General features: G+C 37.4%; 1 protein-coding gene across 1 annotated transcript in view; it reads left to right on the top strand.

Moving 5' to 3' along the window:
• RSBN1L (round spermatid basic protein 1 like) overlaps nt 1–15,620 on the top strand; it is a 98,850-nt gene extending 83,230 nt beyond the window's left edge. The window contains exons 5-8 of the mRNA XM_004045640.5: nt 1,263–1,405; nt 5,753–5,920; nt 10,949–11,057; nt 11,141–15,620. Coding sequence (XP_004045688.2) covers nt 1,263–1,405; nt 5,753–5,920; nt 10,949–11,057; nt 11,141–11,779 — 1,059 coding nt within the window. The 3' untranslated portion in view covers nt 11,780–15,620. The remainder of the gene's footprint in view (nt 1–1,262; nt 1,406–5,752; nt 5,921–10,948; nt 11,058–11,140) is intronic.
• Nucleotides 15,621–16,182: the final 562 nt, after the last annotated feature.

Here is a 16,182-nt window from a genome sequence, read left to right as displayed (position 1 = left end):
TTGGTTTCAGATGGAGTCTCGCTGTGTCATCCAGGCTGGAGGGCAGTGGCGCGATCTCGGCTCACTGCAACCTCTGCCTCTCAGGTTCAAGCAATTCTCATGCCTCAGCCTTTCGAGTAGCTGGGATTACAGACACACACTACCATGCTAGGCTAATTTTTTGTATTTTTAGTAGAGACGAGGTTTCTCCATGTTGCCCAGTCCGGTCTCAAACTCCTGAGCTCAGGTGATCTGCCTCCCTCAGCCTCCTGAAGTGTTGGGATTGCAGGCCTGAGCCACCGTGCCCGGCCACCGTCTTCTCTTTTCTCTTCCCCTTCCCCTTCCCCTCTGTCTCTCGCCTCTCCTCCCCTCCCCTCCCCTCCCCCCTTTCTCCCTCCCCCTTCCCCTCCTCTCCCGCCTCCCCCTTCTCCCTCCCCCTTCCCCTCCTCTCCCCCCTCCCCCCTTCTCCCTCCCCCCTCCCTCTCCTTTCGTTCTTTGGAGTCTCGTTCTGTCACCAGGCTGGAGTGCAGTGGCGTGATTTCGGCTCACTGCAACCTCCGCCTCCGCGGTTCAAGCGATTCTCCTGCCTCAGCCTCCTGAGTGGCTGGGACTACAGGTGCGCGCCACCGTGCCCAGCTAATTTTTGTATTTTGTAGAGACGGGGTTTCACCGTGCTGGCCAGGATGGTCTCGATATCTTGATATCTTGACCTCGTGATCCGCCCGCCTCGGCCTCCCAAAGTGCTCGGATTACAGGCGTGAGCCACTGCGCGCCCAGCCTTGTTCTTTCATTTTAAAATACTTTAATCTCTGGTTTAAGCCAACAACCTCTTCAAGAAACTGCTAAACAGAAATATGTTTTGATTTTGTTTTGTTTTGTTTTTAATTATCGTTAATCAAAGAGGTATCCAGTTTTTAAACTCAAATTTAATTGTTCATTTTTATAGATTCTTACGAGAGCACTTGCTTATTTAGTCCGTTAACATCATATGATCTATATGGTAGAAGGAAGAATAACAAATGATGAATATAGTGAATCATACCTCTAGCAGGGTAGGGGGACAGAACCATCCAAGCATAATTATTTTCTTGGTGTGTTTGAAACAATTTTTTGAAGCAAAGTATATCAATATATAGGGATATATTCAATATTATGTATTTCAGATGCTTAAGTATAAAGCTGTGTATGAAAGTGTGTTTGTCAGGGGAACAATATTATTATTAACATACACTTGAAGATACATTTTGAAAATAATTGCAATCTACCTAATTATTTATCTCCAGTGTACACTGCCATGGGGGACGCTATCTAGTCTAAAATTACAGAGTCGAAAAGATAGTGATGATGGTCCCATCATGTGGGTTCGTCCAGGAGAACAAATGATCCCTGTGGCTGATATGCCAAAGTCACCTTTCAAAAGGAAAAGGTATGTTGTATACACATTTTTATTGGAGGAGATGAGTGTTTGTATGTTGGGGTGTGTAGGTTAGTTAAAAATTGGAGGAAGGAGGAATGCAAAGTTTAGAGCACAATTGGAATATAAATTTCAAAATAGCGATACATGCTAATACAATTTGTTATAAAACCTAAAATGTAAATAAGGCATGAGAAATGGAGGCAAATGACAAGAAATTGTAATGATGGTGGAAAAAATGTCATAAGATATAAACTATTTTAGAATAAATGTAATAATATTCAGAACCTGTACTAAGAAGACTAAAATGTTTTGTGGAGGATATAAAATAAGATCAGAACGAATGGAAAGCCCTGCTGTGTTCTGGATTGGATAAAAATGATAGTTCTTTAAAATTTTCTGCATTTCAATTGGACTAACACTTCCAGTCCTGGATAAAATTATTTTAAAATTCATAAGGAAGTAAAGTTTTCAGTGAAAGAGAAGATTAGTGAGAGGCAGCTTATGATACAGGATATTAAAAATTACTATAAAGTTCAAATAGATCATTGGAATAAGAGTCCAGAAATAGATCTAAGTATATTGGGAACTTAATATATGAGATAGGTGGGAAGAGGAAGATGTATTTAATGAATAATGCTGGCATATTTGGCTCTCATAAAAACAAAGGCAGAGCCCCTGCCTCATACAAGAAGTAAATTAGAGAATTAAGCATCACAGATAAAACAGTTAAAATATTAGAATAAAATTGTTTAAGCTTGGAGGAGACCTTCCTAAGCAAGACCAAACAATGCAGTGGCAATAGTATTTGGGGGGGAAGCGACATCAACAATGAGGTTCAAAATTATGATAGACTGGACTAAAACATTTGGAACTCATGACACACCAAAGTTAATGTACAAAGAGCATTCTCAAGTGTAAACAACCCAGTAGAAAAATAACCTCAGGTAGTTAAGTTTATTTTAAAAGAACTATGAGATATTTTTATTCATTATATTGGCAAAAATTATGAATATAGCATTAATATTATAGGCTGGTAGGTATGTGAAGAAACAATTTTTTATATATTGTTGACTGGAGGATGAGCTGCTGTAATTTTGTGAAAGTAATCTGGCAGTAGATCATAAAATTTAACATAAAACTCTCTGATCTAGCGCTCCTACTTTTGGGAATCCCAAGGAATAAAAACACGAAAGGCAAATAAATTTGTGGTAAGGAAAACATTTTAAAATGGTCTGAATGCCTGTCAGTAGGGGAATGGTTGAATAGATTTCATACATTCTTATTAAAGAGTATAGTTAGGCCGGGTGCAGTGGCTCACGCCTGTAATCCCAGCACTTCGGGAGGCTGAGGCGGGTGGATTACCTGAAGTCAGGAGTTTGAAGATCAGCCTGGCCAACATGAGGAAACCCCGTCTCTACTAAAAATAGAACAAATTAGCCCAGCGTGGTGGGACATGACTGTAATCCCAGCTATTCAGGAGGCTGAGGCAGGAGAATTGCTTGAGCCTGGGAGGTAGAGGTTGCAGTGAGCCCAGATAGCTTCACTGCACTCCAGCCTGGCTGATAGAGCGAGACTCTGTTTCAAAAAAAAGAGTATAGTGAAATACGCCAGGTGCAGTGGCTCTTTCATGTAATCCTAGCACTTTGGGTGGCCCAGGTGGGAGGATAACTTGAATCCCAAGAGTTCAGGACCAGCCTGAGCAACATAGTGAGATGCCGCCTCTACAAAATAAATTAAAAAATTTAGCCAATGTGGTGGTACATGCCTGTAGCCCTAGCTACTCGGAAGGCTGAGTCAAGGACTGCTTGAGCCCAGGAGTTTGAGGCTGCAGTAAGCTATGAGTACATCACTGCACTCCAGCCTGGGTGACAGAACCAGACCCTATCTCTTAAAAAAAAAATGGTGAAATAGTTAAAGTTTTAAAAAATGTCTTGATCTGGATGGATATTCATGACATTTGAAAACAGCCAAATGTAGAGTAATGTATCTAATATGATTTTGTTTTTATCCAAAGAAATAACAAAACCCTATTATGTGTGATTGTGTACTTAAGTGAGCACAGAGAAAAGTGTGGAGAAAATGTACATTAGGTTAACGTCGATTGGAATGGATGGAGATGATGCTAGGAGAGATTATAGCCTTTTGTTTTGTTTTGTTTTGTTTGTTTTTGAGACTGAGTCTTGCTCTGTCGCCAGGCTGGAGTGCAGGGGTGCAATCTCGGCTCACTGCAACCTCCACCTCCCGGGTTCAAACGATTCACCTGCCTCAGCCTCCTGAGTAGCTGGGACTACAGGCGCACGCCACCACACCCGGCTAATTTTTGTATTTTCAGTAGAGATGGTGTTTCACCATGTTGGCCAGGATGGTCTTGATCTCTTGATCTCGTGATCCTCCTGCCTCGGCCACCCAGAGTGCATAGGCGTGAGCCACTGTGCCCGTCCTGATTATAGCTTTTTAGATTACCTAAAGATGGTTTTACCGGTTACAGTGATTATTAAGTTAAAAAGAAAACAGGGAAAAAGTCATTGAGTAAACTCTGGGTTGCATGATGGCAGGGACTTTGTTGGGTTTGTTACTAATGTTTCTCTAGCACCTAAACAGTGTCTGGTGCTTAATATTGGATGAATAAGATTTTACAGGTTAATTTGTAAGTTAGTAGTAAATGGTAAAATTGATGTGTTCCTCAGCGATTCTTTTTTTTTTTTTTTTTTTTTGAGATAGAGTCTAGCTCTGTCACCCAGGCTGGAGTGCAGTGGCACAATCTCGGCTCACTGCAACCTCTGCCTCCTGGGTTCAAGTGATTCTCCTGCCTCAGCCTCCTCAGTAGCTGGGATTAAAGGCGTGCACCACCATTCCCAGCTCATTTTTGTATTTTTAAGAGAGACGGGATTTCGCCATTTTGGCCAGGCTGGTCTCAAACTCCTGACCTCAGGTGATCCACCTGCCTTGGCCTCCCAAAGTGCTAGGATTACAAGCGTGAGCCACTGCGCCCGGCCTCCTCAGTGATTCTTAATTTTTTTTTTAATTTTTATTTATTTATTTATTTTTTTAGAATGTATGGATCATTTTGAGAATCTGAAAGTCTTTTCTCAGAACAATGCAGATAAATACAAACTTTTAGATGTACTTTAAGGGGGTTCACCACTACCTTGAGGAACTTCCATTCACTTCAGGGTATACAACCCATGGTATATACGATAATAATAGTCTAACAAAAACAGTGTCAGGCATTGTGTCAAGTGCTGTACAGTCTTAATTCATTAGAATGTGGTATTTATGCAGCTAAATTTGTGGGTTTGAGAACCTGTTAGGTTTCCAGAGGAAGCAACACCATCTGGCATTCTGACACATGTAGAACATTATTCACAAAGAACCAAAAAAAACAAATTATTATGTATATGTGTAATAAGACTGTAATGCAGGGGTGCACAAAGAGTAGTTAAATAATAGAGATTAAGGGTGGGAAAGTAGAGAACCAGTAAGGAAGAGTGATCCCTGGGAAGATAGATAAGGATGAGAGGAGACAATTATGGGGGTAATGCAGAGTTGCATCTGGAAGAAGCAAAAACCGTAGAGGAAGATAAAATGATGACTCTCTGCCAAAGAAATTCTTACCCTTTTCCTTGCCTACAGCAAAACTGGAGAGGTTTCTGCAATGAGTGAGGCTAAGTAGGCAGCAACTTCTGTGTATATATGCATTCTAGAAGGAAAGTGGTGGAGGAGAGGGCCAGTGGGAAATAGCTGTCTTCCAAGACAGAGCTAAGGTTTTCCTTTCTACCTCCAATAAACCATGCATGTTTTGTGGAAGCACTTATTGCTGGGTGTTTTATTGCTAAATCTATTTTTTGATTCTTCCCTCACTAGACAGACTATAAACTCCCACAAGAGTGGGGTCCTCTTCTGTCTTATTTGCTATTGTCTCATTCACTGGCCCCAGTTCTTAGATAGTACCTAGCACATAGTATGTGTCCTATCAATATTGAATTAATGCATTTTTAAAAGTTACCCATTTGTTTCAGATATATATCTATCTTGTGTTACCCAAGAGATCTGAGTGGGGGCATGGTACCCAAACCCCAGGTAAAGATTCTGTGTATAGGGAAACTTGGGTAAACAACACCATTTGTAATTTAATTTTTTATCCATGTATTTCCTTACAACTGTTCCTGTTGTGAAGGTGTATTAGAAAAATGAGGGCATCGTATTTGTGTTTTTGTTTGTTTGTGTTCATTTTAAAGATAGAATTTGATTTGAGAGCAGATTTCATATATTTTGTCTGAATTATGTGATTATTGAATGTTTGATAGCAATTAAGTGTCATTATATAAATGTAATTTTCTTTTTTTTAAAAAACAGAACTACCAATGAAATAAAAAATCTTCAGTACCTACCTCGAACAAGTGAGCCCCGTGAGATGCTCTTTGAAGACAGGACAAGAGCTCATGCAGATCATATAGGACAAGGTTTTGAACGACAGACTACAGCTGCTGTTGGAGTGCTGAAGGCTGTGCACTGTGGAGAGTGGTATATATAACTACCGCTATTTTAATGAAAGAATTTCTTGGCTTCTACAATTTTTCTTGGAAAATCTTAGTAATTCCTCCTTACTGTGGGAAAAGTTTCATTTTTTACCCATATTTGGATATCTTAATTGTATAATTGTACTAAAGATTTTAAATTGCTAGAATCTGGCTGGGTGGGGTGGCTCACACCTGTAATCCCAGCACTTTGGGAGGCCGAGGTGGGTGGATCACAAGGTCAGGAGATCAAGACCAGCCTAGCCAATATGGTGAAACCCCGTCTGTACTAAAAATACAAAAGTTAGCCGGGCGTGGTGGCGCACGCCTGTAGTCCTAGCTATTCGGGAGCCTGAGGCAGGAGAATTGCTTGAACCCAGGAGGCTGAGGGTGCAGTGAGCCGAGATCGCGCCACTGCACTCCAGCCTGGGTGACAGAGCAAGACTCTATCTCGAACAAAAACAAAAACAAATAAATTGCTAGAATCTAGGTTTCATCATTTGGGTTAACTGAAATAATTAATTTCATGTTCTAAGTGACTAGATGTAAAAAAAATGAAAAGGAAAGCTAAGGCTTACCTGGTGCATACTGTATGCCTGTTTACAAATGTCATTTAATTTTTCTCAACTGCTTTTTGCTCCGTATTTATCACATAAGGAAACTGAGGCTCAGGGCTGTCAAATAATTTTTTTTACAGTCATATAGTTAATAAATGGTAGAGCTGAGACTGATTTCAATCTGATTCCATACTCTTCTGTTTTCTCTTCCTCCTGCTTTGCTGTACCCTTTCTGAGGTTTGGTTTCTCTTTCTTATGTATTTGCTTTTCTGTATTCTTTTTTTTCCAGCTTTGCTTACAAGTTTCACTTTGAATATTTTGACAGATTAAAAAATAGATTATTCTTTTTAATATACTTGAGGTGTCATCTCATACATTAAATACCTTTCCATTTATTAAATTGATAAAACATATAAAGCAAAGTTATTGTAATTTTGCGGCCAGGTGTGATGGCTCACACCTGTAATTCCAGCACTTTGGGAGGCCGAGGTGGGTGGGATCACCTGAGGTCAGGAGTTCGAGACCAGCCTGGACAACATGGTGAAACCTCATCTCTATTAAAAATACAAAAATTAGCTGGGGCCAGGTGCGGTGGCTCACAACTGTAATCCCAGCACTTTCGGAGGCTGAGGTGGGCAGATCATGAGGTCAGGAGTTCAACACCAGCCTGACCAACATGGTAAAACCCCATCTCTACTAAAAATACACACATACACAAAAATTAGCTGGGCATGGTGGCACGTGCCTGTAATCCCAGCTACTCAGGAGGCTGAGGCAGGAGAATTGCTTGAACCCAGGAGGCAGAGGTTGCAGTGAGCCAAGATCGTGCCACTGCACTTCAGCCTGGGGCGACAAGAGCAAAACTCCGTCCCACCACCAAAAAAAAAAAAAAAAAAAAAAGATAATTTTGCTTGCTTAGATTTTTGTTTTCCAAAATCGAGTATTGTTTGGGTATGAAATGTGAGTTGGAATATGCTATTTTGCTTATTAGAGCCATTAAAATTTGTTTTTTTCTTTAAGAGATAGGGCCTCACTCTGTTGCCCAGGCTATAGTTCAGTGGTGCTGTCATGGCTCACAGCAGCCTTGACCACCCAGCTTCAAGCAAGCCTCCTGCCTCAGCCTCCTGAGTAGCTAGGACTACAGCCACACACCACCACATCCAGTGAATATTTATTTATTTTTACATTCTGTTTATTTGTATTACTGTTCCTTGTAGAGCAGGACTAACTCATAGGCAGTATGTCCAGAGTTGGCCTATTTTAAAATTTTTTGTAGAGACACGGTCTTGCTCTGTTGCCCAGGCTGGAATCTCAAAGTGCTAGGATTACAGGTGCGAAACACTGCACCTGGCCTTATTAGAGCAGTTTAATTTTTTAAAAAAAGGAGAAACAGGCCAGGTGCCATGGCTCATGCTAGTAATCCCAGCACTTTTGGAGGCCGAGGTGGGTAGATCACTTGAAGTTAGGAGTTCAAGACCAGCCTGGCCAACATGGTGAAACCTTGCCTCTCCTAAAAATACAAAAATTAGCTGGGCATGCATGCCTATAATGCCAGCTGTTTGGGAGGCTGAGGCACGAGAATTGCTTGAACCTGGGAGGTGGAGGTTGCAGTGAGCCGAGATCGTGCTGTGTTTCACAGATTTTTCTATTGCATTTTCATTTCAGTTCAGGATATCTCTAATTCCTGTTTGATTTCTTTTTTAACCCATGGGTTATCAAGAAGTGTTGTTTAGTTTCCAATATTTGAGGATTTTTTTCCAGATTTTTGTTTTGGTGTTTTTCATTTCTAATTTAATTTCTTGTGGTCAGAGAACATATTCTGTATGATTTTAGTGCTTCTAAATTTCTTGGGGTTTGTTTTATGGACCATCTTGATGAATTTTTATATGTCCACTTTAAAAAATGTGTATTTTGGCTAGGCGCAGTGGCTCACAACTGTAATCTCAGCATTTTGGGAGGCCAAGGCGGGCGGATCACCTGAGGTCAGGAGTTCCAGACCAGCCTGGGCAACATGATGAAACCCCATATGTACTAAAAATACAAAAATTAGCTGGGCGTGGTGGCACACACCTGTAATCCCAGCTCCTCGGGAGGCTGAGGCACAAGAAACGCTTAAACCTAGGAGGTGAAGGTTGCAGTGAGCTTAGATGGCACCACTGCACTCCAGCCTGGGCGATTGACGTAAGACTCCGTCTCAAAAAAAAAAGTGTATTTTGCTGTTGTTAGGGATATAGTGCTCTATAAATTAAGAGCAATTAAGTCAACTTTGTTGATAGTGAATGTGGTTCACTTTTTTTATATTCTCACTTATTTTTGTCTGCTTGTTAATTTGCAACTTTAATATTGGATTTGCCTGTTTTTCCTGTCAGTTTTTCTAGGTTTTGCTCTATTCCTTTGTGACAGCTTTATCAAGCTATGATCACATATCATACAGTTCACCCATTTAAAGTGTACAGTTGAATAGTTTTTAGTATATTCACAGTTATGCAACCACCACCAAAATGATAGAACATTTTCGTCACCTCAGAAAGGAACTACACCTTTTAGACATCACCTCCCCAATCCTCCATCTTCCATCCTGCCAGCCCTAGGCAAGCACTAATTTACTTTCTGTCTGTAGGTATATGTCTATTCTTAACATCTAATATAAATGGAATCACATAACGTGGTCTTTTGTGATTAGCTTCTTTCACTTAGCGTAGTGTTTTGAAGGTTGTTCCATATAGTTTGAAGCTGTGTTCTTAGGCAAGTACACATTTAGAATTGTTATTCTTGATGAATTGGCCCCTTTTTTCATTATAAAGTGCCCTTTTTATCCTTGGTAATATTCCTTGTCCTGAAACTTTGTTAATATAGCCAATTCAGCCTTCTTCTTATTTGTATTTACATGCTCTATCTTTTCCCATTCTTTTTCTTTTAACTTATCTGTATGTCTATATTATTGTTACATGTAGATAGATATCATATAGTTGGGTCTTACCTTTTTTTTAACCCAGTGACAATCTCTGTCTTTTAATTGGAGTATTTAGATTATTTATATTTAATAGAAATATTAGTAAATTTGGTTTTAAATTTACCATCTTGCTTTTTCCAATTTGCTTCTTTATTCTTTATTCTTTTGTTTCCCCTTTTCTTGTCATTTTTAAGCATTCCATTTTACCTCCATGATTTGGTTAGTAGCTTGTAGCTCTGTGGGTTTTTTTTTTTATTTCAGTATTGTCAACTTACCACAATCTACCTTCAAATAATATGAGACTTCTTTATGTAATGTGTAAGAACCTTTCAATAGTATACTTCCATTTATTCCCTCCCCCCTCACATTTCTGGCCTTTGTGCTAATTGTCATGTATTTTACTTTACATATGCTATAAACCCCATGATGTATGTTATTTTGCTTTAAAGAATCATTTCTAAAGAGATTTCTTTAAATTTAAAGAGAATAAAACCTCTTCCATATTTATCATTAGGTGTGCTGTACATTCCTTTTCATAGATCTACATTTTCATTTAAGTTTCATTTTCCTTCGGCCTGAAGAAATTCCTTTAGCAGTCTTTGTTATGCTGTTTTCTCGGTGACAGATTCAGCTTTTGTTTATTTGAACATGTTTTTATTTCACATTTTTTGGAGGATATTTTTGGTGGATATAGAATTCTAGATTGACTTTTTCTTCTAATACTTTAAAAGTAGTCCATTCTCTTCAGGCTTGCATTGTCTTTGTTAAGTCTATGATCATTCTTATCCTTCTTTCTCTGTATATAATGTATTACATGATTCTCAGATTTTCTCTTTTATCACTGGTTTTTAGAAATTTAGTTATGATTTGCCTTCATATGATTTTCTTTATGTTGTTTGGAATTTTATTCCAAAATCCATTTTTTAGCATCTCTTTAAAAATGTATTTATATATTCCTAATTAATTGAAGAATTTGAGAGTTTTTTAGAATTATATTTAAAGGCATGAGTAACCTCAGCAAATACCAAGTTTATTGTATTAGTACTTTTCTAATGAACTCTCTTAATTTATAAAGTTATTTAAGAGTTTTATGCATCAGTATAGTTATATGTATCTTCTATGGAAATGAAATAACTCCCTTTTCCTCATATTTACTTCTAATTTTTATGTAGTGTTTTCAACTTTAGCACTTAAATTTATGAAGCATTGATCTTATTCTTCAAATAGAACACTTAATTTTCTTGGTTTGTATAATTTACCAATTCAGATCATTTCAATTTTCCAAACTCTTGTGACAAATATTTATATAAAAACGAAGTCAGTTTTTAATCTGTGTCTAGGTTGAAAGTCATGGTGTTGGCCCTTTCTTTAAATATGTGAAATGGCTTTCCAATTAACAGTTTAACTTTATTTGTAAGACAGTACTATGGTATTGACCATAAACTATTTTTGCTTTGAGTTTAATAAGGACTCAAAAGAGTGAAGCATTTATGGCAGATTCTTGTTATCTCGTTTTCTTTTTTAGGCCTGATCAACCCCGTATAACCAAAGATGTAATTTGTTTTCATGCTGAAGATTTCTTAGAAGTAGTTCAACGAATGCAGTTAGATTTACATGAACCTCCACTGTCCCAGGTATTTTTAATACACTTACTGTCTTTGGTTTAGTTTTTATTGTGAAGAGACTTATTTGTATTTCTTGTTTTATTATTTTTTAGTGTGTCCAATGGGTTGATGATGCAAAACTGAATCAACTGAGGAGGGAAGGCATTCGCTATGCCAGGATTCAGCTATATGATAATGACATTTATTTTATTCCAAGGAATGTTGTTCATCAGTTCAAGACAGTTTCAGCTGTATGCAGTTTAGCATGGCATATTCGGCTCAAATTATATCACTCAGAGGAGGACACTTCTCAGAATACAGCTACTCATGAAACAGGCACATCATCAGATTCCACATCATCTGTTCTTGGACCTCACACTGACAACATGATTTGTGCTGTAAGCAAAGCCTCCTTGGATTCTGTTTTTCCAGATAAACTTCATTCTAAATATGAATTACAGCAGATTAAACATGAACCTATTGCATCTGTAAGAATCAAGGAAGAACCTGTGAATGTTAATATTCCTGAAAAGACTACAGCACTGAATAATATGGATGGCAAGAATGTTAAAGCAAAATTGGATCATGTTCAATTTACAGAATTTAAGATTGACATGGATTCTAAATTTGAAAATAGCAACAAAGATTTAAAGGAAGAATTGTGCCCTGGAAATCTAAGTCTAGTTGATACAAGGCAACACAGTTCAGCACATTCAAATCAAGATAAAAAAGACGATGACATTTTGTGCTAAATTTGCATATACCATCTAAAATCCTTTTTTAAAAAAATTTAATGTAATAAAGATTCATGAATTCTGAAAGCAAGCCAAGGACTTGCTCCTATGTCTGTTACAAAACATAGTTTATGTAGCTTTGTAACATTCCTCAGTGCCTGTCCATAACTGTGAAGTATTAAGCACTTAGGGCCAGATGCACTGTAAACATTGCAGGTTTAAACATAAAGGAGTCTTTAAAAAAAAAATCATTTACGTTGGAATTTTAGGTTTTAGAATAGAGCTGACATTAACATATATATATATAAATATATATATATTTTGTAATATGAGCCAGAATTCTTTTTCAACAATTTAAAGCTTTTCCATAGAGCTTATTTATATCTTTTTTTTCATTTTAAATGTGTCAGCACCGTAGTGTAAATAGCTTTTAAATATCTTTTTAGTGTGATTTATACTGAAATGTGAGCCACTTAATAAAGGTTCATATGTTCATATTAATAAATATGTTTTCTGTTGAGTCTGTAAAGACAAACTGACAATTCATTTAAGCCATTTGTTTGATATGATTCTCTGCTGGTATATCTATTTAGTGTGGTATTGTAGTGCAAATGTATGTAATTCAAATCTAGTAAATATTTAAGTTCCTCACACTGCAGGCTTTTTTTTTTTTCTTTTTTTCTTTTTTTCTTTTTTTTGATATGGAGTTTCATTCTGTCACCAGGCTGGAGTTCAGTGGTGTGATCTCGGCTCACTGCAACCTCTGCCTCTCGGGTTCAAGTGATTATTCTCCTGCCTCAGCCTCCTGAGTAGCTGGGACTACAGGCACGCACCACAACACCCAGCTAATTTTTGTATTTTTAGTAGAGATGGGGTTTCATCATGTTGGCCAGGATGGTCTTGATCTCTTGACCTCGTGATCCACCCACCTTGGCCTCCCAAAGTGCTGGGATTGCAGGTGTGAGCCACAGCGCCCAGCCTGTGCAGGCATTTTTAACAACCAAGACTCAGTTAAGAAAGTGTGCATCTGTGTGTGTGTGAATGTGTGTATATATATATATCATATTTTGCATAATTTTCTTAAATTGCTGAATAAGATCAATATGTGAAATTCCTTAGCCCTTCTCCCCAAAATACATTGAAAAAAGTTTTATATTAAACGATTAAGAAAGCAGTTTAGGTAATAGAAACAGTTTTAGAAAGTTGGGAGAAACAAGGTATGTTAAAGATAACAAAGGCTTCTAACTAATAGTTACGTGGCCAGATTACATAGCCTACCATAGATTTTTTTTATTGTGTATGGAATGATAAGAAGTTTAGAGAATTTTCTTACTAGTAAGTACCTTTACTAAGTAATAGCTAAGTATAAAATCTTTAGTTACAGAAAGCTTGTGAGCAATTAAAATCCTTTTACATTTTTCTTGCAGAATGGGAGAAAAATATGGCAAATACAAAACTGTAAAATAAGGGCAATGACAATGACTCAACTGCCATATAGAGATATAACTAACAAAATACTTTGTGGTACCTCTTATCTCTCAGGATCTCCTCCCTACCCTAGCAAGGCAAACAACTTGGAGTACTTCCTTTTCGAAAGAAGTTCTAGAAATTAAATTGAGGTAGGAGACAGATTGACAGTGCCTAACTAAAGATGAGTAAAACAGACCTCTTTAATGATAGACTCACTATTTGACACTGCTTCTACTATTGTAATTAAAAATCAGAAGTCTTTGATGTATGCGTTGCTGTAAGAAACTCTGCTCATTGCAAATCTATTTTGTTTGTTTTTGGTATTATTCTGGGCACATACTTTGGTTGATGACTTTCAGTTGGGGTTCTTTGTGCTGCCTTTTGGGTTACTGTTGGTATTTCCATTTCTGGCTTAATTTATGGTAACCATCAAAACTGCTTATATTTCTGGTTAGGGCGAAGCCATTTAGGAAGAAGCATTTCACCAGAACAAGTAAAAGTTAATTGCAGCAATGATGTCAGTTTTGGCCCCTAGTTTAATAAAAGGATAGGCAAATATCATAGGAAATCTTCATGGTTTGTAGGAAATCAGTGTTTGCAACGTAGGAAGTTTCATGGGATAGGGAAGGTATAAATCAAGATAGTAAGGGTTTTGTTTTATATGTCATTGTCTTACCATGCTCCCCACCTATTTAATCTTCTGTTTTAAGCTAAATTTATGGATTTGCACCTACCTTTTTGAGTGACAAAAGTTCTTAACAAACCAGTATTGAGAAATAAGAAGGGATGTAGTTAAAATGGTTTTCTGTTTCTCTTTAAAGTTGAAGAATGATATATTTAACAAGAGTTGTGTTTTATTTCTAATTTTCCAGTAGCATATATGTAGATGCATTGAGGTCATACTGTGAGAAAATGTCTTTAGGGTATCCCTCCAAAATATGAGCCTTAAACTTTTTAACTTAAAGGAAGGCATATCTAAAAACAACCATAGTGGTTACTTTTAGGTATAGTTTCCTGTATCACCTATAGTCAGACTTATCTATAATATGAACATTTAATTGTTTTAAAAATGCATACATCGGCCGGGTGCAGTGGCTCACGCCTGTAATCCCAGCACTTACGGAGGCCGAGGCGGGCGGATCACGAGGTCAGAAGTTTGAGACCACTCTGGCCAACATGGTGAAACCCCGTCTCTACTAAAAATACAAAAAAATTAGTTGGGCGTGGTGGCGTGTGCCTGTAATCCCAGCTACTCGGGAGGCTGAGGCAGGGGAATTGCTTGAACCGGGGAGGTGAAGGTTGCAGTGAGCCGAGATTGCCCCACTGCCCTCCAGCCTGGGCGACAGTCTCAAAAAAAAAGCATACATCTCTGAAGGTAAAGTATAAATCAGTGGGCTCAAGATTTGCAGGTACAGCCTTGTTACTGCCTTCAATAATGCTTACGTACCTTGTCTTATGGGTTATAATTTTCAAATCCTCTTCAGATACAATCTGAGAACTTGTTGACTACCTTTGTTACATGCAAAAATTTTCTATTTTAATATTGCATTATATTAATGGTTTCATAGTACATTCCAGTTCTTTATCTGAATACAAGCGTTTTGCTTTTATTTCCAGTTTCTTGGACCAGAACAATAAAATACATAAGACATTGTTTCTATATGGTCATATACTATATAGAATAAAGAATTGTTATGTAAATTATTAAATGGGTATACAGACCTTTACATAAAAACTAAGGTACCTCAGTGGAATCTGCTATAGTGCTTCCCCCTCCCTACCCCTCCATTTTGTTTATAACCTTTTAGCTATCTAAATAATACGTATTCCATACTCAGGATAGCTGGTTAGCTAGCAAAAGAATTAACATTTGTGATATTTACTTGCAAACTTTACTGAAGCCATATTCATTATCTTCCTTGTTACCAAGGCTGTTGACCTTAAATAAACATTAAGTTGATTTTGCACAACACTGTATTTGTGTGTGTGCATGTGCCTGTTTTTGTGTGTGTATGTTTGTGGGAAATAATTATGTTTGTTTCCACATATATTCATTTTTAATGCATTCTGTAACTTTTCTTGAGTGGTGGTCATTGAGGGTAGGGAAGATTTTATTTTTTAAGTTGTCGTTAAGGTATTTCATTAGTGTTCCTGAGTGTAAAACAGTTTTTTCCCCAATACTTATGGCAGATAAGAGCATTTTTGTAAATAATAAATTAGCACCATCTGGGTAAATTTGCATTATTTTTTGGACAGGTTCATTGTCATGTAAAACAAATATCTCAAAATTCATTTTACATTTAGCAAAGGTGCAACATTTGTTTTTGGAGTTTGAGAGATATTTTCCTTGTCTTCCATCATTCAATAAATACTAAAATTGATAACCACAGTCTTTTTACTTTTGTAATTATTTTCTTAAAATTGACATTTTAATCTTGTCAACTTTAAAAGTTCTTTTCTGTCTTCAGTAGAAACCGTAAAATCTTGAATTGACTCCAGTTTGAATTTTTTTTTTACTCTTAAAGCTAATTATCAAAAGTTGACTTACGCCAACAGAGACAGATATTGAGGATTATCTTAAACCAAGGTCACTAAACTAGGTATGGGTGCTGGGAATGGTATGATAAATACCTCTCTTGTCCTGCTAGACATAACGATTTCTGTCCCAGGAAGGGAAGACAAAAGTGCCATTCTTTTCAAAATACTTTTAGGCTGCTAAAACATGATGGGTTTTAGGTGTGGTAGAATAGATCTCACTCTCTCTCTTACTTGATGTAACTACATTTATATGTAAACAAAATTTTACTGGTTTTAGAATGCATTGCCTGTTTTATGAAAGAGTTATATTTGAGGTTTGGCACTGACAGTACACTTCAGATATGATAATTAAGAGGACAACTCAGGATAGCTTGTAAGTCCTTTTGTCTTCTGTCCTGGCTTTTCTTTTCTTT

Source organism: Gorilla gorilla, chromosome 6, assembly GCF_029281585.2.
Source record: "Gorilla gorilla gorilla isolate KB3781 chromosome 6, NHGRI_mGorGor1-v2.1_pri, whole genome shotgun sequence".
In the NCBI taxonomy this organism is placed as follows: domain Eukaryota; kingdom Metazoa; phylum Chordata; class Mammalia; order Primates; family Hominidae; genus Gorilla; species Gorilla gorilla.
This window is presented reverse-complemented; position numbering and strand designations above follow the sequence as displayed.